The 22,000-nt window shown below is 46.2% G+C and overlaps 1 protein-coding gene across 4 annotated transcripts in view; it reads left to right on the top strand.

The window, feature by feature from the left end:
• Nucleotides 1-22,000, top strand: part of Sur-8 (leucine-rich repeat protein shoc-2) — a 108,769-nt gene that overhangs the window by 70,093 nt on the left and 16,676 nt on the right. For all 4 annotated transcript variants that reach the window (XM_077643110.1, XM_077643108.1, XM_077643109.1 and 1 more), the window contains 9 exons: nucleotides 3,009-3,077; nucleotides 4,180-4,395; nucleotides 4,698-4,793; nucleotides 6,644-6,764; nucleotides 6,900-7,008; nucleotides 8,138-8,231; nucleotides 12,856-12,960; nucleotides 13,788-13,902; nucleotides 21,416-21,628. In XM_077643110.1, the coding sequence (XP_077499236.1) occupies nucleotides 3,009-3,077; nucleotides 4,180-4,395; nucleotides 4,698-4,793; nucleotides 6,644-6,764; nucleotides 6,900-7,008; nucleotides 8,138-8,231; nucleotides 12,856-12,960; nucleotides 13,788-13,902; nucleotides 21,416-21,628 (1,138 nt within the window). The remainder of the gene's footprint in view (nucleotides 1-3,008; nucleotides 3,078-4,179; nucleotides 4,396-4,697; nucleotides 4,794-6,643; nucleotides 6,765-6,899; nucleotides 7,009-8,137; nucleotides 8,232-12,855; nucleotides 12,961-13,787; nucleotides 13,903-21,415; nucleotides 21,629-22,000) is intronic.

Here is a 22,000-nt window from a genome sequence, read left to right on the forward strand (position 1 = left end):
GTTGTTTTAATTCAGTGCCAGCCTGCCTCAAGAGCTGGAATGGCAACAAATGTAGAAACAGAGATTAGATTGCGCTTTTTCATGCCTCACATGACCTCTAAGTACACGTTGACGTCACAGTCATTGTTCGGCTGTTGAAACCTAAACTGAAACAACATGACAGAAAAATTCGATTATATAAATTATTTAGCTGTCGCAGATGAATACCAGGTGGTGATTCATGCATAGTAATGTCTTCCGCATCACTGGAAAGGACAACACATGCCACCAAATACTGACAAACTAGCTCGCACGTTTCTGATCTTAATTAGACGACAGTAGTTCCTTGTAAGACTGCTAATTCTGACTGGGCACCAATGGCACTGCGCCTTGCAATTCTTCAATAGTTTTGCCCATCACTAGTTCCGCAACGCATTTGGCGAAAACACTTAGGAATGAGTTCTGGGGTTGATTCGTTACAGGAACATGTATCAAAGCCATTGTGACAGTGTTACAGTCCTTTTTACTGGATGGGCTGTTGGGGAAGGGTTCTTTTTTCCCATAGGAATTTTTCGCATATGTCGAAGAATTGGCTCTTCAACCTGAAAGACATTCTCTATGCACATGTGCAATTGTCCTTGTTCTTATGGCGTTGTTATAATATCTATGCATTAGATACATTACAGCATACAACAAACAGGGCGTATCTTTTACGTTTGGCTGTTGTTGCCAGCCTTCCCCATTTGACACTGTCATAAACTGAATAGAAATTGCCATATTTATTTGTGTATTGAATGCACCTGCTATTTATGCTATCTAAAATATACGTATTTAGTAATATATTGCCCCATTTAATGATTGCACACCCTAAATTTTCATGCCGACATTTTTTTCGGGGGAAAAAATGTGATCATTACGCAGATGAATGCAGTAAAACAGGACCGTATTGCTGATACAGATCGTTTATGCGCTGCATACTTAATAAGCTTCCTTATTAATGTTGACTCCTCATTAGTTGAGGAAAGAGCATGAACGTTTCATTTGCTAATCATGCAGTGATCACACCCTTGTCATTCCCCATTTGTATATTAAACAGGTACTCCTTTGTTATTCATAAATTTCTGAGAAAGCAGTGTTTGAAATGATATGTATTCAATGTGTGCACGATGTGTGCTTTGACATTGATGTGCTGTGCATGGGTTGATCTGGCTTGGCATGGCTTCCTCCTTGCTTTCATTTATTACGTTATTGGATTTTTTTTCTTGTTTTTCTGTGTAGTGAGCGAGAAGTCATGTAATTCCTTAAATGACTTGCCTTTGTAACATTGTTATGGCACAGTTAAATGTGAGGACGTATCTCTTAAATGTCGTATATTCCTCTTTCATTGGCTCTTACACGACGTCAGAAAAAGACCCAGTGCGGAGTTTTACTTTCAACCGTTTCAGGCCAGCTTGTGCATCAGGGTTGCACTTCTTTTCCATGTGAAGTGCGAAGAGCAGTGGACGTTGATGTGCCATTCCATCTTCTTCGTCTGTTCTTCACATCTTTTTTTTTTTCTGTGGAGCTTAGGAATGTGTTGTAGCTGAGCCCCGTTTTTTTGCAGCACATGCACTGGGAGTTGTAATGTCTCAAGTGCCACAAAATGCGTGCTTCTCTTTAGATAGATAACACTGTTGGCATACTAGATTGCTGCTCTAGTGTTGAAATTCACCGCATTGTAAGTGCGTTGCACAAAAAGGCCCCAACATCTCAGGAACAGGGAAACTTGTTTCATTCTTATTTCTGGGTTGTTTTTTATTGAAAAATGTTAGAAGACTGTGCTGCCTTTGAACAGCTTGTATACTTGACTTTTCCTTTTTTTTTTACCTGTGCACTGTTGTTTGGAATGCACTAGTCATGTCCTTGGGGCATTTTTATTATATTTAAAGTATATTACTATTCGTATGGTGAGCTTTTATTGGGGCAAGGTTGAATTATCTGTGTATTTTTTAGTTTGCATTCACGTATATATTTCTGTAGCATGCAGAAAACTAAAGTAATGTCCAAACGACCAGCAATTTACGATAGATAGTGAAGTATTGGAAGTGGTAAGCGAATGAGTCTCCGTAGGGCAGGTAGTGACTGCAGATCCGGATCATGAGAGGGAAATAACTAGAAGAACAAGAATGAGGTGGAGCACACGTGGCAGGCTATTTCACATCATGAATGGCAGTTTACCAATAATCCCTCAAGAGAAAAGTATACAACAGCTGTATCTTACGGGTACTCACCTATGGGGCAGAAATGTGGAGGCTAACGAAGAGGGTTCAGCTAAAATTGAGGATGACACAGTGAGCTATAGGAAGGAAACTAATATAAGGTGCAGCATTAAATGACAGGAAGAGAGCACAGTGGGTGAGGGAGCAAACGCGGGTTAATGGCATCCTAGCCATAATCAAGAGGAGGAAATGGGCGGGGCATGTAATGCGAAGGCAAGATAACTGATGATCATTGAGGGTTACGGACTGGATTCCAAGGGAGGGCAAGCATAGCAGAGAATGGCTGAGAGTTAGGTGGGTAGATTAAATCAAAATATGGCACAGGGCAGGGTTAAGTGGAGAAATATGGCAGAGGCCTTTGTCCTGCAATGGGTGTAGTTAGGCTTATGATGGTGACAATATCTCTGTAAAGATATTTCCTATCATGTATTGTATTTTAAATCATTCCATGGGGCCCAGGTGTCTGTGCAGCAGATTAGGTTGCCTTTAGCACTCAACTGCATGATTTTTCAAGTCGAGAAAATAAGATTTCAGCTCCACATTCTAATTGCAACACTCCATGGGGTTGTTGTATGGCGATGCCAGTAGTCGGACTCAAACTGAGCATGGTGTAGTTCCAGGAAGGAGCCAGTTGATTATAGTATGACGCTTGTAGTCTATGCAGTGGCACTGAGCTGACGCTGCTTCGAGACTGCTGGTGTTAGGTCGCATACTGCTTGTTCGTATGTTGTGCTGGCTTCCCATCTCCAACAATGCCCGTGTGATTTGCAGGATGTCTCCAAAGAGCTGTGCCGTTGTAGGGACCAGGGTGCTACCCGCCTGGACCTCAGCAAATCTAGTGTGAGTGGAGAAAACCGCTGGTCTGCGTTCTTGGCTGAAATTGTGTGTGCGTGTACTCTTGAACTGACCTGAGAGTTGTTCTTTACATTCAACCGCACATATATCCCCTTCATATCACCTGTAAGCCTTACCCATGTCCTCCTTACATATGATAAAGGTGCTGGAAAATGTCTACAGGGGCTGCCCCCATGGACCAGACTCCTTCACAGGAACAGTGATAAGAATCACGGAAGGTGTCAGGCAAGGCGACACAACCTCTCTGCAGCTATTCGCCGCATGTTAACGAAGTATTCACAGGGTCGGATTGAGAAGAACTAAAGGTAGAGTTAGTGCAGATAACCTCCAGTTTCCTGATGAGATTGCTATGCTAAGTACTGTATTTACACGATTCTAAGTTGACTCAAATGTAAGGCCTCCCCGTATCGCATGTCAGGAAGGGGGGGGGGCTCGTGCCAGTTGGCATATTCCAAAACGAAAATGTATTATTCACTGGAGTACACGTCCACACTTGCACCATTGTCTTCATAAGTGCTGCCGTCGCCATTGCTGCTGCGGTCCCCCAGCACGTCACTCTAACGTTGCCGTGCAGCGAAATCCCCCACTTCGCAAACAACCACAACACGTCATCCCGTGAAATCTAGCACTTCGCAAACAACCGCACCACGACATTACGTGGAACAGCTAAAAATTTTGTCTCACTGCAGCCCCTACACCTGCATCACCCATACCGAAACATCAGACTTGCACCCCGGTGCGCAGGTATTCATTTCTTCTGCTCAAAGAATGACAGCCATCTTGAATGTAGCCGTGAACGAACGCGAACGCTTACTGGACCCAGAGCACAAATGACAATTGACAAAGTACTACATTAGAAACTGGTAAAACACTACCTGCAGTCAAATCAAATGCATCAAACAGAGCCAGAAAGAAACCATGTGTACGCTGCAAGTGGAAAGGAAATATGTCTATCTCTGGCACGTAGTGACTGCAGATCAGTGCCATGAAAATGAAATAACTAGGATGATAAAAATCGGCTGCCACATATTTGGCAGGCACTCTCAGGTCCTGGATAGCAGCTTATCTTGGGGCGTGTGTGTTTCAGATCACGGTGCTGCCATCATCGGTGCGAGAGCTGAGTCACCTGCTGGAGTTCTACCTGTATGGCAACAAACTGTCGACGCTGCCCGATGAGCTGGGCAGCCTGGTGAACCTGCAGACGCTGGCACTGTCCGAGAACTCGCTCACCACTTTGCCAGACACCCTGGTGAACCTGCGGCAGCTGCGCGTCCTCGACATCCGCCACAACAAGCTCAACGAGGTATCACAGCTGCTGAAGCTATGCTTGTCTGATTGCTTTCTACAATTGCAGCGAATGTGTATGCAAGCACGGTTGGCAGAAAACAACTGAACCATATTTCATTTTTAGAAGCTGAAGTTAGCTTGAAGTGCCAGGCTGCCTAAAGCTGCTCTAGTTGTGGTAATGCCTTGTTGAGGGGCATAATAGCACTGCCACTTCTTTAAGGGGTTTCCACTATGTTTACGCTATGCTAAAGCTATCTAATGACCGAAGCCAGCATACAAGAGTGGGTGCCTCATTTTCCTCTTGCTTGTGCTTTGCAGATTCCCGAAGTTGTGTACAAGCTGACGTCGCTGACGACCCTTTTCCTGCGCTTCAACAGGATACGAGAAGTCAGCGAAAACATAGCCAATTTAACGGTGAGTACTGAAAGCTGGTCTTGCCATTTACCTTGGTCTTCAGTGTGGCCACAGTGTTCCTCTTTCATACCTAACTGTGGGGAATGTTGTTTCAGAGTATTATTGGTAGGGGTGTGCGAAGGTAATGAAATTTTCAAATTACAAATATGAGGAAAAAGTGCCTTCAAATTTCGAGTCAATATTTGTTCAGTATGCAAAAAAAGGTTTCAGAAAAAAATTAATGTGCAAATGTCCTTATATATTTTCAAAATAGAGCGTCGTCTTTGCAACCGAAATTGCACGGAACTAGACTGAGTCAGCACCGCACAAAAAAAAAAATAATAAATGTGCGTAGAAATGTGTACTACTGCATAACAGTGTGCTGTAATGCGGTCAGGAAAAATGAATGATGAAATGAAATCGATGGATTGACACATCACTCAAGTAAAAATAACATTATAGGTAATAAAACCTCGGTAATTTGGACTTAAAGAGACAGGAAGGAATGCCAAAATTATCCGAAGGTCAAGTTAACAAATGTCCCCCTAGCCCCCGAAAAAAAAAAAAAATGCCATGAATATGGCAGCACGGTGAAGACTTGTGAGGAGGCTTCATTGTACAAGCGGAAACCTGCCCATGACAAGTGCGCAATTCAGTGCACTGGAAGAACTACGCAGATGTAAGCGAGGGCAAGGCACATTAGCATCAGAACAGCCAGACTGCTTGAAAAACGAGAAATTAATTACCATTGACGCTTCAGTCAGCATCCGGAAGCGGTGCACTGCTGGATTTAGATGGCTGGCGAATGTGCGGCCAACAACCACCGTCGTCATTGACTGGGAGCAGAGCTCAGAAATCGAAACTACACAGCCATGCTATTTTTTGGCTTAGCAACAGGGTCTTTCCTATTGTTGTCACATGTGCCATTATGTGCCCGTCAGAGGTGCACTAATCAGGTGCCAGTGACACCTCGATTTGTCCCCCCTTGGGGAGCCCCATGCAAAATTTCACTAGTGGACTTTTCCACACGTCATAGGTGACCAAAACAAGGTGGTGGAGCTCACGCCAGAAGGGTTGTGAAATAAGTATGTGACACATTATACAAGGATCAAACAAAAAATAAAACTGCACGCTGTTGCGTTGAGATGGCTTGAAGCTGTTTTTCGAATGTCTGGAAATTCTCGAATATCCATTTCTCTAATGAAATATGAACCAAATAACAAGCATATTCGATTTGAAATTTCAAATATTCGTGCATGCCTAGTTGTTAGCAGCATGTACTGTTGCCTTTTGTTTTATGTTACCATAGAGCATCCTCATCAAGCTCTGTGATTGCACTGAAAGGAAGCTGTATCTCGCTTTCCAATCTAGACATGTCGATTATGTGTGCCTGTTCTCTTGGCAGTCATAGCCCTTATTTTGATCATTTGCATCGCTTACAAAATAGGTGTTTTAGCAGCTGGCAGAGTGATAACCTTTTTATTCCTTCAGTATTCTTCAAATATTGATGTGTTTCCTTTTGCTTGTGTCACACTAATTTTATGCATTGGATTTCTGAGCCATAGATTATTAAGAAGTTTAGCTGGTATGAAATCCGCTTTCTTTTAACCTTTGAGTTTGTGCTGTGTGGGTGATTTGGACAGCAGCTGCGATTCGTGTCTATGCTGCCACCCATATTCACTTCGTGCAGCTGTGGCAGGCAGTAAACGTCCCGGTGTGCTCAGTCTTGTTGAGGTTTCTCTCGGGAGTTCTTGTTGAGTGCTGTGTGTGTTTGTCTCCAGTAAACGTCCCGGTGTGCTCAGTCTTGTTGAGGTTTCTGTCGGGAGTTCTTGTTGAGTGCTGTGTGTGTTTGTCTCCCCCTGTGTCCTTAGAATCTGACGATGCTGAGCCTGCGGGAGAACAAGATCCGGGAGCTTCCAGCGGGCATCGGCAAGCTGACCCAGCTGGTCACCTTCGACGCCTCCAACAACCACCTCAAGCACTTGCCTGCGGGTGGGCCCCCTCTCCTTTTTTCGGGGGGGCGTGAAGTTGGGGAAAGCAGAAATTCCTTTTGGTGAGCTGTGCGGTGGTCTGCGTCCATAGACCGCTTGGTTGAGTCCCCGCCCTTTCTCTCTCCCAATGTTGCAGAGATTGGGAACTGCGTGCAGCTGTCGACGCTCGATGTCCAGCACAATGAGCTTGTGGATCTGCCCGACACAATAGGGAACCTCATGGTGCTGTCCCGGTTCGGCATCAGGTACTCTTCTTTCCCAACAGTGCACCTCTACCTCTCTTTTGTCTCTGCGTACAGAGCGGACAACGCTGGGAGGCAAAGTTTTGAAAACGAATTTTAAAGTGTATTTCTTGGGTATATATTTATGCAATATTTTAAAATAATAAAAATAAATATTGTAAATGTTTGGTTATTTACAATTATTTTTGTTGTTATTCTTATTAAAGCGGTAACATTTAGGCTGTCATCGCAGAAAAAGTTTTCGGCTTTTCTTAACGAAATTCTCTAATAGGTCAGTTCCCCGCTGATGTCATCAGAGTCACGTGACTCCAGTTAGCCAATCGGAGAGCACCGTTAAATTTGAAATTCCCCACAAAATTCTCTGATTGGGCGAGACAGGTCATGTGACCTTGTAGTATCATCACAACCTGCCCCACCGTGGAAGGTGGCAACGTAGCCACTGGATTGTGAGCAAACTACCCACAGTTGCGGAATTTAATGCAGCAGGCACCTGCCCGTTGTGGTGCTGCGCATGAGCCTTACGGGAGCTCGGTAAGAGCAAGCTCGGTCTTACAAGCTGAACTGGTGGCTGTATTTGAAGCACCCGCCTGCCGAGGCAGTGGCACATTGCTTAACCACTGCGCCAGTAGGGGGACTCCCCGCAATCTATGAATGCGATTGAGAGGGTCGCGGCATCAACGCAACATGACCATCAGTGGAGCAGTCATACGGCATCGCCAAACTTGAAAATGTGAGGATCTCCAAAATTGCGAGCACCCCATGCATACCATATAAGGGCAGCGGAACTGATTGCAACCAGAGTTTTGGCGGGGAAATTACAAGAACATTATACAATTATTTTAGACACCACAGCAGGCAGCCTAAATGCTATAGCATTTATTTCTTTAAGAATATGGTTTAGAAGGCCCCCAAGTTATTAAACGTTGGTTTTTTTATAATGGTAAACAAAAATAGACACATAATGAAATGAGATAAAATAAAATTTTCTAATAAATAGTTTCTAGTTTATTTCTTCTTTAGTTTGTTATTTAAGTGGTATGCAATACTAGCTTACCTTTTTCATAGCATTCCCATTCATGCTCGGTGTTGTTATTTCCACATCACATTTCTGGTTGCCCCCATGTGATTGCAGGTATAATCAGCTGACAGCCGTGCCAAAGTCCCTGAGCAATTGTGTCCTCATCACGGACTTCAACGTCGAGAGCAACTTGGTGTCCCAACTACCCGTCAGTGGTTCCCCTTTTTCCCTCTTTTTCGATTGCCTGTCATCTTTGCAACTATATGCATCTGTGTTTTCTTTCATTTTCTTATTCATTTGTTCACATCACTTCGCTGTCACGTGTTCCGGGCACATAAGTGCTGTGAAAGCTAAGGGCCCCTTGTGATCATGAAGGTTCAACCTGTAGAACATGCGAATTTAAGGCACAAAAGCTACATGACTCAGTATGGGAGCTATTGTCCTGTCCGGGCCCGGATATGTCAAACCTGGTTATAACAAATTATTTTTCACATCGACAATCAGAATAACCCCTTGAAAATCCTACGCAACAGTATTGCACTATTGTTCGCGTATATCGAACTCGCGTTCAGCAAAACATTCAATATATCGAACTGTGCGCTGTGCCCCTTAAGTGCTGCTTCTTCTAACGCCACTCTTCGAACCCTTTTTATGCGGGGAGACAGATCGACTATGCAGCCTTGGGCAGCTGCTGGCACTGCTGGTGCTGTGAAACTGCTTGGCAAGGTGACCTTGAGGAGTGTTTTAGGCTGACCTGCAGTCTTTTGTATTCATTTTCCACGCCACATCGCTGTGATACAGCCAACCTGACTAAGCCCTTGCAGCAGCTCTCGCCTGGCATGGTTGGCTGCCCAAGTCATTGACGAAACCAACCGTACCTTAGTGTGTTTTAATGAGATTATTGTATTTACAGTTTTCCATTAACAGGATCAAACACCTCATGATAGGCAGTGGCTAGTTCCAAACTATCTTCCACTGCAGATTTGGTGCAAAGCTTTTTGGACGTAGAAATGCCCGGCGAGCGGTGGTACGCTGCCAGCACGCCGGCAGGCAGCACATATCTCTCAGCCAGCACAGGCAGCAGGCAGGATCTCTGAGGCTGATAAATGTGCATGAAGGTTACGCGTTTTATAGGTATTTAAGTGTATAAGTTTTATTTTGAAACCTCTAGTTCACTTTATCACACGAGGAAGACAGAAAAAAACAACCTGAATGTTGGAAGTCTAAGAAAACCTGTAATTGGTGGCACAACAGGCGGCCAGCTGAGTTTTGATACATTTTGGAGTGCCTCGCAGCTATTCGCTTTATGCGCCCACGTGGTTTCGTTTTTTATCCACTTCGATTTACGAGGGCAGGGCAGCAGAGGACCTCTAACTGCTCCTTGGACGGAGTTCGTGCAACGGTACACACCTGTGACAAGGAAAAAGTGCTGTGGGTGGCTAATGTTACCTCCGTGCACCTACACGTTACCAAGCGCACCCCGCTCAGCATTTTTGCTTCGTCAACATACCAAGACGCTGGGCTGCATAACCAGCCCTACGAGGACTATTACCGTATTTACTCGAATTTGGGCTGACCCCGACTCTAAGCCGAACCCCTAAAGTCCGAAGCCAACAAAAAAATATATATATTGCCTCGAATGTAGGCCGAACACAAAAAGCGAGGACAGCATTCACAAAATGCAATCAGCATTTATTGAATCTGAATGTGCAGAGCTCATTCAACGTCGTCGTCGCTGCTAGACTCGTCGCTGTGTTCCTTGTCGCTGTCACCTTCAAACAGTGCACTATCTTCGGTACCGTCAAGCACATTAGATATGCTGCACTTTTTAAAGGCGCGCACGATCAAAGTACCTGGGATGTCGTCCCATGCTGCCGCTACCCAGCCCGCCAGCTGCGATAGCGATGCACGTTTGATGCGGCCCATTGCCGTTAGCATGTGATCATCAGTCAACCAGTCCGTGTAATATTTCCGCAGACGATCCTTGAAAGGTTTGTTGATGCAAACATCAAGTGGCTGCAACTGGCCCGTCATGCCGCCCGGTATGACAGCGAAGTTCATGTTCGCTTGGGCGAGCGCAGCCTTCACGTTGTCAGTCAAGTGCCCACGGTAAGAGCCGACGACAAGGAGCAAGTTCTTTGTCAAAAGGGCTCCTGGACACCGTCGCCACACAATCTTAACCGACTCTTCCACCATCGCACCCGTCATCGACCGATTCTCATTTGCGTGCACAATGGCATTTCTTGGGAAAGTTTCTCGAAAAGGCAGTGTCTTCCTTTTAGTATAAGGAGGAAGTTTATGTCCATCAGCTGTGCAGCACAGCATCACAGTTGCGCACTGCTTCTCGTAGCCCGCAGAGCGCGCCTTCACGTCCTTGGCACCCTTTTCATTCACGGTGTACGCCACTGGCATATCAAAATACACAGCCGTCTGGTCGGCATTGCTGATTTGCGTAAGGTTGTAGCCTGCCGCTTCTCTCTTTTGTAGCACGTAGCGCTGAAAAGCTATCAGCTTTTCTTCGAAATCGCTTGGCAGCTTCTGGGTGCTTGAAGTGCGACGTCGGAGGCTGAAGCCGAAGCGCTTCATGACTTTCTAAAGCCAGCCCCGGCTGGCTTTGAAATCCTTTGGCGTTAGGCCTCGCTCCCTCGAAAGTTCCCTAGGTTTCGCTTGGAGCACTTCTGTTGTCACTGGAAGGGCAGCTGCTCTATGTGTCCGAACACAGTCGGCCAAAACTATCTCCACTTCGTGGTGACGGCCTTTCTTTGGTCCACTAAATGCCATCCTCATTGCGGCGCACGCAAAAGGCTGCTGTCGTTGTCCCCTCCAACGTGGGACGTTTTTCTCGTCGACGTCGAAGTCCCGCCTGGCTTGAAGGTTCGACGATGCCTCTGCGGCTATCACAACTTCTCGCTTGAAAGCGGCACTGTACTGGCATCTCCTGCTTGGTGCCATCGTGATAATACCACGCCGCACACCGATGCAGCTGAAACGACACAGTTCAAAACGGCGACCTCGCTTGTGTACGCTTGGCTACTGGCACGGCTAGTAGCGGCTGCGATACTGACTTTTCTAGATGGCGCTAGCTATGCACCATATTTTGCAGTTTTAATGAAAAACTGGCGCGTTTTTTTAAAAGCCGACCCTACGGTTTGGAATATGATTATTTGAAAAAAAACTATCGGCCTAGATGCGAATAAATAAGGTATTACAGAATTTAAATATGTCCGCACGTACCAGTCTACACGTCAGTCATGACAGTGGCTCGGCGATAACAGTGACGCTGCCGGCACATCAGTTCTATTATTTTCTTGCCAGACCGTGGCAGGTCTGGCAAGACCTCAGCGCTCAAAACCATCGCACGCTGTGTAAGGCCTGCACTTCAGTGCTGTGTCACTGAAGTGCAGTTCACAGCTCTTTGCAAGAACTTTGTTGTCTGAATCAGGAACAGGATCCATCGTATCGTTGGTGCAGATGTAAACGAAGCGACAATACCTGGTCGAGGCCTTCAACGTCCAGCCAGCAGTAGTTTTCATTTTGGCTGCTGCTAGGTGGCAGTGCTGCACTTGCTACCAGCAATCATCGAGTCCCCGTTTCCGCCGCTTTACGTCGCTTTTCTCCTATTTTGTCATTAGAGAGTCCCGAGTTTGAATCGAAGCGGCGGGGAAAGTTTTTCAGCTCTTCCAAGAATCCAAATCTCTTCGCAATAAAAGCACCTTTCGTTGCCGGACAAGCGGCAACAAAGCCACAAAATGCTGAACTATCGAATTTTAGTAACAAAAAAATTTTATACCGTTGTCCTCAGGGTCTCTTTAAAGGACTTGTCTTGTGTTGGATCAGGTGTGTAGCACTCGGGCTATACTGCTGGGTTGTCTTAGCTTGGGTGAGGCAAGCTTGATTCATTTATCAAGCTTTGCATTTCTTTTTGTTTTTTACAGTGCAAGCTGTTATAGCTTTGGTTTAACCATATAGTCCTGCATTCTTCTGTGGAATGTACAGTGTTAACCTTAAAGGAGTATAGACACCTAATTTTGGTGGCATGTTTTCTTCTCTACAATGATGCGGAAGACACTACTACACATGAATCACCATATGGTATTCGCCTACAAACGCTGCAAAATTTATAATCTAATTTTTTCTGTCACGCTGTTTCGGATTGAACAGCCGAACGATGGCTGTGACATCAAAGAGTGCTTTTGTGTCACGTGAGGCATAAAAAAACGTTGATACATTCGCTGCTTCATCGTTTTAATTCACTACAGTGCTCAAGGCAGCCTTCCTCAAGAGCCGGAATGACAATGAATTTGGAAGCAGCGATTACATTACAGTTTTTTCATGTCTCACGTGACCTGTAAGTACACGTTGACGTCACATTCCTCATTCGGCTGTTTAAACCGAAACAGCACGAGAAAGAAATGTGATTATAAATTATTTAGCAGTCGTAGGAGAATACCAGGTGGTAATCCATCTATAATAATGGCTTATGCATCATTGCCAAAAAAGAAAACTCACACCCAAAATTTAGGTGTCTATACTCCTTTAAGAGCTTAATTGCTTAGTGAATTAATTTACTTAATGAATTGATTTTCAGTTAATTCAGTTAAATTCAGTTCAGTTCAATGGTTCCCAAGTGTGCCAGTGGAAAGGGAAATCTTCAAGTGGCGAGATCAGATTTCACTGATTTGAATGAGCAGATATAGGCTCTCCCTTATGCCTGACAGTGTAATTTTCATGGCCAAATGCAGGGCTAAGCCAAAGCTACGCCAGCTTTCACTTATTAATGCGCTAAGCCAGTAAGCTTAGCTTTGCGAATTTTTTTTTTTAACATTTTGCAGGAAGGACTTTTAGCGAGCTTCACCAACCTGCACACCCTCACTCTGTCGCGGAACAACTTCATCTCTTACCCCTCGGGGGGGCCAGCCCAGTTCACCACAGTCACCGTGAGTGCCTTGTCCCGGTTTCTTTTTGTGGTGATTGCCTGCACGAAATGATGTCTCATAGCAGGGTCACATCACCCATTGTCATTGGTTGAAATAAGGGATAATGCAATGTTGTTGCATTCTCTCTCGCACATTTCCCTTAAAGCTGATGGTAAAATTCACGTAACATTACAGGAAGGCTTCTTCAGCTTTTAGCGCACTGGCACTAGAGATTCCACTCGACTGCTTAGCCATTGTCTGTGTGGTCCCTCTGTGTGGGCAAGTCATGACGACGTTACAAGGTCGCGTGACCTGGCTGGCCCACTTGCCGATTTGTTGATGTTTGTCCGGTCCCTCTATGACCTTGAAGAGCTGCGTAGCAGGTGCGCCACCGAGGTCACATGACCTTGTGGTGTCATCACAACCTGCCCACCGGATTGTGACCGAACTGCCCACCATTGTAAGTGGCAGTTAAATTAATGGTTGGTCGCAGGAGGTTGCTCAGGGAAAGCAACCAGAGTCTCACAAGCCCCACCGGCGGCAGCACCTGCCATTGCAGGACATTGGCACATCGCTTAATCACTGCGCCAGGAGTGGTATGAGGACTCCCAGCGATCTATGAATGTAGAGAATGACCAATTCCATGTATAACGTCATACCCTTAAGGCAGAGCTTAAGTGTGTCCGCCAGTTTTTCTTTCTTCCTTTCCTGAAGTTGTCAAAACAGAGATTCTGGCTGGTGCGGGACTCATTTCAAGCCTCTCATGCCCCGACAGAGATAACAGGATGTTGAAGTTGATGTTTGATGTGCTCCCCTTTCTCTCTATGTGTGTGGTTCTCCTCTTGCAGTCCATCAACATGGAGCACAACCAAATAAACAAGATCCCCTTTGGGATCTTTTCGCGTGCCAAGCACCTGTCCAAGCTCAACATGAAGGAGAACCAGCTCACGTCCCTACCTCTTGGTGAGTTTCCTGCCAATCATTGAAGCCACTTTGCACTCATTTTTGTGCCTTGCACCCATCATTGTAATGCTGGGTGAAGATTTGTGCCAAGTAGGGGGGGTGAAAACGACGTTATTTTAGTCCGGTGCTGCGACTGAACTGCGTCGCTAATGGCTTCATCTTCAAAAACGGTGAGGCACTTGAGCACTTGCTCGCTGAGGTTTCTGTGAGCGTAGTAGAGGTGCAGTTTGTTGCAACCGTCGAGCGCGTCTTTGCACGAAGCTTCTGCTGCACTTTCACTCACTTCGTCAGGCTCATCCTCGGATAGAGGGTCATCGCGACCGCGCACCTCTGCCACGATGTCTTCATCTGTGGCGGCTACTTCACACACAACACCGTCGGGTTCGGTGACGAGCTTATCGCATGCTGGTCCTTGAAACGCTGAATACAACTGTTCAATGGGTTGAATCCATCTTGCCCCAAAATGTTTGCAAGGCACCTGGCCTTGGCTTGCAATATCTAGCCTTTCACAGGAACGCTCTGGGCCCGGACCCTGCAAAACCGTGCAAACAAAGCGGCAACATCTTCGTACTTCGATGCACGAATCCGCTTCCTTGCAAGCAAAGCGGAGTCTTCCTGCAGCTGTTCTTTGAAATGGCGGACACAGTAGCGTCGGCGACATCGTACTTGCTTGCCACAGTAGCCTTTTTGTAGCGACAGCTACATCATGGTAGCATTTTGAGCCTTCAGCGTGGCTGTGGCACGTGACTGTGGTGACGGCACGTGACGGTGGCGGCGCAGCCACGGCGTGGCGGCACCGCCACTTGGTGGGCCATGTGACCAGCCACGTGGTGCAGAGCAGCTGCTGGTGCCGGCGGCGCAGCGCCAAGTGGGACGAAGATGAAGAAGGAACGCAGCCGTGGCTCAGTGGATTGGGCGCCCGTCTCGGCTGCGGGACGTGGTTGGTTCGAAACCCACCGCCGTACACCGACCGGTAAAAATGGGTACAAGCGGCCCCCGGCCTGGTGCCCGGCTTTCTTTAGGGGTGTTCGCTTGGGAGAAGCTCCGTAAACCCCGCTGCGCCCCTTGCGGCCCAAGCCCCAGTTTCGAATGGTGGTACCCCTTCGGCCAACGTGGTTACAGTGAGAACCTAGATCTGCTGCATCAGTCATGCTGCATTATAGTTTGCGGTGATTTTAACTTTCCAGACATGGACTGGGGGAATCTAAGTGCAGATTCACGCCATTCAAGAGATTTTTTGGATCTTATTCTCTCGTTTAACCTCTCTCAAACAGTTAGTTTTCCAACTCGTGGTAGTAACACCCTAGACCTTGCTCTTGTCTCAAATCCAGATTTAATCCAGTCATTGTCATCCTGCGATGGTCTTAGCGATCATAACATAGTACTGTTCAACCCATCGATTCCAATCCCCCCACGACAATGTTCAGTGAAATACGTTCGTGGTTACAGTAAAGCCGATTTTTCCAAAATCAATGATGAACTGGCTGAATTTCTTCTTCACTTTGCAGAGTCCGCTCCTAATACCGTATTTTCCGGTGTATAAGACGTGGTTTTTTTCCAAAAATCTTGCTGGTGCGTCCTATACAAGGGTGCGTCTTATATGCGATTTTTTCGTTTTTTTTGCGGGTTCAGAAATTACTCAGGTTCATGCTCAAGCTTTTTTCACCGAAAAAATATCACTACCAATGATGCGGTAGTAGCACGGTTAATACTTCAATACGGGGACCGCCGTGCGCAACTTTTTTTAGGTGAACTTTATCATGAAACGGCGGGGATGACGACTTCCAGAATCGCAAACACGCGGTCGTTTCGGAGGCGCAAACAAAAGTAATGTGAAATTCCCAAAGATGGCGACAGTCGCGCTTCTCGACATTGTCAAGACAAGCCAAGCCGGCGTTCTTTTTTAGTCATTCCTTGCAACTTCGCAACCGTGTACGTATTACGTCTGTGTTGGTGACTTCGGCGTGTGTTTTCCACTACCTACACCTGTCGTGCTCGGTCTTACTACAGTATGCCACCGAAGTTGCGCAAGAGCTACACCGCAAAGTTCAAATTATCTGCGGTCGAGTATGCTACCGAAAACGGAAATCGGGCTGCGGGCCGCCATTTCGACGTCACCGAGAAGATGATTCGCACGTGGCGACAGTCGTCCGCCAAACTGCAGGCGATGAAGAGCGGAAAGAAGGCTGACCGCGGGAAGAAGGCGCGGTGGCCTGAACTTGAAGACCGGCTCCTCAAGTGGGCTCTTGAACAACGGGCTCAAGGTAGGGCTCTGTCAACCGTGCAGTTGCGCTTGAAAGCACGCACTTTGGCGAGTGAAATCGGTGCCGCTGATTTTGTTGGTGGGCCGTCATGGTGCTATAGATTTATGCAGTGCAAAGCCTTGTCAATAAGAGCGCGAACGACAATGTCTCAACAACTACCAGACGATTTCGGAGAGAAAGTGGAGAAGTTCCATGAATTTGTGAAGAAGGAAGTCGAAAAGAATAACATCATCGACAGCCACATCGTAAACATGGACGAAGTGCCTCTAACATTTGACATCCCTATGTCAAAAAGTGTCGCTCATAAAGGTGATAAGACTGTCACAGTACGAACAACTGGGCACGAAAAGTCTCACTTCACTGTCGTACTTGCGTGCTGTGCTGACGGAACAAAGCTGCCGCCGATGATAATTTTTAAAAGGAAAACGATGCCAAAAGAAAGCTTTCCGCCTGGTGTTATTGTCACAACTAACCAGAAGGGCTGGATGGATGAGCAAATGATGGGAGTTTGGCTCTAAAAGTGCTTTTCGAAGCGCCCGGATGGATTTTTTCACTCCCGGAAAGGCCTTCTGGTTATGGATAGCATGCGGGCGCACATTACTGACTTGACACTGAGGCAAATCAAGGCGAAGAACTGTACCCCTACAATAATACCCGGTGGTTTGACGAAGGTTCTACAGCCTTTGGATATTTCCGTCAACCGCAGCTTTAAAGCTGTTTTGCGACGTATTTGGGAGGCGTGGATGACGGAAGGCGAGCACAGCTACACCGCAACTGGACGCATGAGGCGCGCTTCTTACAGCGAAGTTGCGAAGTGGGTCCATGAGGCCTGGAGTGCTGTTAGAGTGGCAACCATAACTGCAGGGTTCCGGAAGGCTGGCCTGCTAGCTTCATCGCCAACCGAGCACGACGACAATCAGACCAGCGGTTCTGAGTATGAAGAGAATGCTTCAGCCGCGTTGCCTCCAGAAATGGGCGAGCTTTTTGAGAGCGCATCCGAAGATGAAGACTTCGATGGTTTTAAGTAAAAATAAAATGTTGTTATGGACATATGGGAGAGTTCTTTCGTTGTATTTTTCTTTCTTTTTTGCTAAAACGTGGGCGGGTATGGCGTGAGTGTTGCCTTTTGCGATCACTTAGCGTTGCTTAAGAACTTCTCACAGGCCGCCGCGGTGGCTCAGTGGTTATGGTGCTCGACTGCTGACCCAAACGACGCGGGTTCAATCCCGGCCGCGGCGGCTAGAATTTCTTTGAAGGAGAAATTCTTGAGGCCCGTGTACTGTGCGATGTCAGTGCCCGTTAAAGAACCTCAGGTGGTCGAAATTTCCGGGGCTTTTCACTACGGCGTCTCTCATAGCCTGAGTCGCTTTGGGACGTTAAACCCCATAAACCATAAACCAAGAACTTCTCACAGATAGGTAGGTAGGTGGGTAGGATAACTTTATTTAGCTCTACGGAGATTTTATGCGATCAGATGAGTCCACCCATGGTTCATTTCGCGATGGTCGATCAAGCATGTTTAATTAACCCTGACAAGCCTAAGTGGGTAAATTGGGGTGCGTCTTATACACGGGTGCGTCTTATATACCAACTTTTTCAATGAGAGCCTTCATATATGGCGAGTGCGTCTTATACAAGGGTACAAGGGTGCGTCTTATACACCGGAAAATACAGTAGGTCTTTTGATTAAAACTGGTGTTCGTATAAAGAAACAATTATCTCTCTAATTGATCATATGTACCCCTCGTCTGCATTCGTGGTGATGCCGGCAAACCATGGTTTACCAATTCATTATGTAAGAAAATTATGTAACAAGAAAAAACGGTTATTCAGGGCAGCTAAGAGCTCGAACTCAGCTCTTAAATGGGAAAAGTACTTAAGCTGTCTGCATAATTATACCAGGTTGCTCAGGAGCACCAAACATAAGTTTTACGACAAGGACCTACTTGACATCCTCCGAAATAACCCAAAAAAGCTTTTGGTCTTTGTTAACTCCCAACCGTAGTGGATCGCATAACATCACTTTATTAGATGCCGATGGCTCTGACGTTCTAAAGGAGCTCCGTTCAGACGTAATGAATGATTACTTCTCGTCTGTTTTCAAGCAGGAACCGGTTACAAACATTCCTATAGTGCCCAGCTTAAATTTCCCTCAAATGCACCAGTTGATATCTCAGTTGATGGAATATGTAAATTAATAGATAACCTAAAGGTATCCAGTGCTCCTGGGCCCGACAACGTATCTGCCAAAATTTTTAAAGGTACCAAGTTAGTATCCAGCCGTATCCTAAAAATTATTTTCACGCAGTCAATCTCCAGTGGCCAAATCCCGTCTGAGTAGAAGTTAACTAGAGTTGTACCCACCTTTAAGGCAGGGAACCGCTCCGATCCGTCCAATTATCGACCTATCTCGCTAACGTGCATTGCATACAAGCTCATTGAACATATAATTTACTCTTACATTGCAACGCACCTAGATAATAATTCATTTTTCTTCTCAAACCAACACGGATTCCGTTCTGGTTATTCATGCGAAACTCAGCTTTTTGAATTCACGACTGACCCCCATTTAAATCTAGACTCATCATTTCAAACAGACATAATTTACCTTGATTTTTCTAAGGCTTTTGACCGAGTTCCCCACCAGCGCCTCATGACCAAACTCTCCTGCCTGTCTCTGGGCCCACTAGTATTATCATGGATTCACTGTTTTCTAACTAATCGTTCACAATACACCGTCATTGATAGTCATCCTTCTGCCGCTACAAATGTTACCTCTGGAGTCCCTCAGGGATCAGTTCTTGGTCCGCTTCTGTTTTTAATCTTTATTAATGACCTTCCTGCTGGAATTTCGTCATCCATTCGTCTGTTCGCAGACGATTGTGTTCTCTGCCATCGTATTTGTACTAATAGTGATCAGTCTCTGCTGCAGGACGACTTAAACTTAATTCAAAACTGGTGCTCTACCTGGCTCATGAAGTTATTCGAATGTGACTAAATGTAAGTTTATGCACGTGTCCCGGAAACGATCTAACTTGCTCTACTCATATTCGCTAAACACGACCGCGCTATCGCAAGTTGAATTGTACAGGTATCTTGGCGTCGAAATAACAAGTAATCTGAACTGGTCAAAGCACCTCAAGTCACTTGCTGCACACGTTTCCAAATCACTAGGTTTCATCAGACGATCTCTCACATTTTCTTCGCCCACGGTTAGACTAATTGCATATGAATCCTTCGTCCATACCAAACTTGAACATGCATCGACTGTTTGGAACCCGCATCAAGAATACCTAATTCAGGGGTTAGAAGCAGTCCAAAACCGAGCTGCTCATTTCATAACATCCAAATATGATTCTTGGCTGAGCGTTACGAATATCAAATCTTCCATTGGTCTAACTCCTCTAGCATCACGACGTAAAATACCAAGACTTTGCCGATTTCGCACACTTATCATAATTTCCCAGAATTGCGTGTGAGCCTTATTCTGCACCCCTTGAGATCCTCCAGACGTTTGTTGAATTGCAACAGTGTTCTGCGTATTCATGGTAGCACAAACGCTTTCAATAATTACTTTTTGCCAGCTGTTATATCCGAGTGGAATGTACTCCATGACGGTATTGTCAATGAAACCAACACAGTAAAATTTAAAAACTTATTGATTGCTTATTTCTCTCCCAATTTCTGTAAAAACCTTTTTATTTACCTATTTATTGTCTTGTTAATTTCAATGCATTTACTGTGTTTATTTGTGCTTGCATTTATATTTGTGTTCTACCTTTGTGACCCGTTATTACCATTTGTCCCCCCCCCCCCCCCCTTATGTAATGCCCCATTGGGGCCTTTAAGGGAAACTAAATGATGATGATGATGATGAAACGGAGCGGCAAATGACTGACTTTGCAATTCAACTGAGCAAGTTCCAGTCGGCCAGCTGCAGTTGTCACGTCACTCCAGGTTTAACCGGAGCTAAACCACCGCCAGTTTTTTTTTTTCAAACTGCTCTCGACGTCTCTCACAATGCTCTGTTTGGTTTTGAGAGCCTGCCATTTCCTGGCTTTCTGAGGTGCAGATGCCATCGGAACTGAAGACAGCCGAGGCTGGTAGACTTGATCACATTGTCAGCTGACTTGCTTATGTTTTCAAATGTTCGCTATCTGCAATGACACATATCGCACTCATGGGCTCAGGCATGACAAGATGCTGCCTCAGCAAGCGCGCGTCGTACAAGCAGCGCTTGCAGCATCATGCCATGTGGCTGCGGCCACTACTCCAGCATGCTCGTCTGGCCGTGCCGTCACGTGCTTCCCAGTTTTGTCCAATCAGTGTGCTCAATGGAGGTGCATCGGAGAGTGAGAAGAAAAACGCCTGGTTTGGGACTTTTTTTTTTCTATCCTCTCCTGCCTTGAGCCTTGCTTTGAACCACACTGACAATGCTCTACCGCCCCGCCTGTTGCCCCCTTCTTGCCCAATCTGGGAAGCACGCTCCTCGCGCCCGCCAGTACCCACTGGCCTGCGCCGGTACGCGGGCCGCTAGGCTTTCAAGAGACCGTACTATACGTGGTTTTAAGTTACGTGCTGCCGCGTATTAAGCGGTACGCCTATACATTGAACTGTATGGGAAGCGAAGCGGTTGTCACAAAAAGCCGCATATAATGCGGTCTTGCATTGTAAGCGGTTACATTATAAATGGTCTGAGCTGTATATTTAGCGCATAATGCTACAATAGCATTGCTGGTCATTAAGTGTTCACGAAGTCTGGGAGCAGCTCTTGTCCCCTAGTTGCAATTCTTCCTTTGTAAGAATCCTCCTTCCTGACAACATCGTGTTAGCAGTGCCCATGTGTACATGTGCAAAGACCTCTTATATTAACTGTTCTGATTCACGAGTGACGGTGAGGTTGTGATGCTAATGGCCAACAGGTCAGATGCCAGTACTGTATTCTGCAATCGCTGCCCATGTTGTCATGTTCTGCTTAGTGAGATTACTCCGTGATACTGAGTACTTCTTCAAATCAGTTCTTTTCCTTTGAGTTCTTCTTCCAGGCCCCTTAGATTTCTCTTGAGACTACGCTGGACACGGGAAAATCCCGAGGGTCGGCCCAATAAGAGCCTCACATTTTATAACTCTCTAACTACTGTGATGTGAACTCATTTCACTTGCAACAAAGTTGCTGCAGTATTGCATGTCGTTGTGGCCACATTACACAATGTTGCGGTGGTGATTGAGCCTGTCGTGGCCTATTTCAGACCTGGGCACGTGGACAACCATGGTGGAGCTGAACCTGGGCACGAACCAGTTGAGCAAGATCCCCGATGACATCCAGTACCTGGTGTGCCTGGAGGTGCTGACACTGAGCAACAACCTGCTGCGTCGCCTGCCACCCACCATCGGCAACCTGGCCGCCTTGCGGGTGCTCGACCTCGAGGAGAACCGCCTTGACAGCCTGCCCAACGAGATAGGTACACAGCACCGCCGAAATTCATTCAGCAGAGTGCCGCTCGACACATGCATTCTGTGTGCAGTCCCACCTTAAGTTGATGCTTGTGGTCTTGGTTGTGGTCCCTTCTGACATTTTATGCGAGTATAAGCAGATGTGAGTGCATGAACGTGACTTCCAGGGGTTGTTGCTTAGTTGCTGGAGAAATAGTAGTCCTGTTTATCGAGTGCTTGAACACATGAACTCAACGCAAGTGCTTCTGCACGTTGCAGCATTTGATGCCTCGATGTCACTCAGAATCGCGTAAGCGACGTCGCTGGTCACTCCTTTGCATTACGGGCTTTGAGTCGCCTTGTGCTCGCTTTTTCTACATGTCGATCCCATTGCACTCACA

The sequence above is a fragment of the Amblyomma americanum genome, chromosome 11 (assembly GCF_052857255.1).
Source record: "Amblyomma americanum isolate KBUSLIRL-KWMA chromosome 11, ASM5285725v1, whole genome shotgun sequence".
NCBI lineage: Eukaryota > Metazoa > Arthropoda > Arachnida > Ixodida > Ixodidae > Amblyomma > Amblyomma americanum.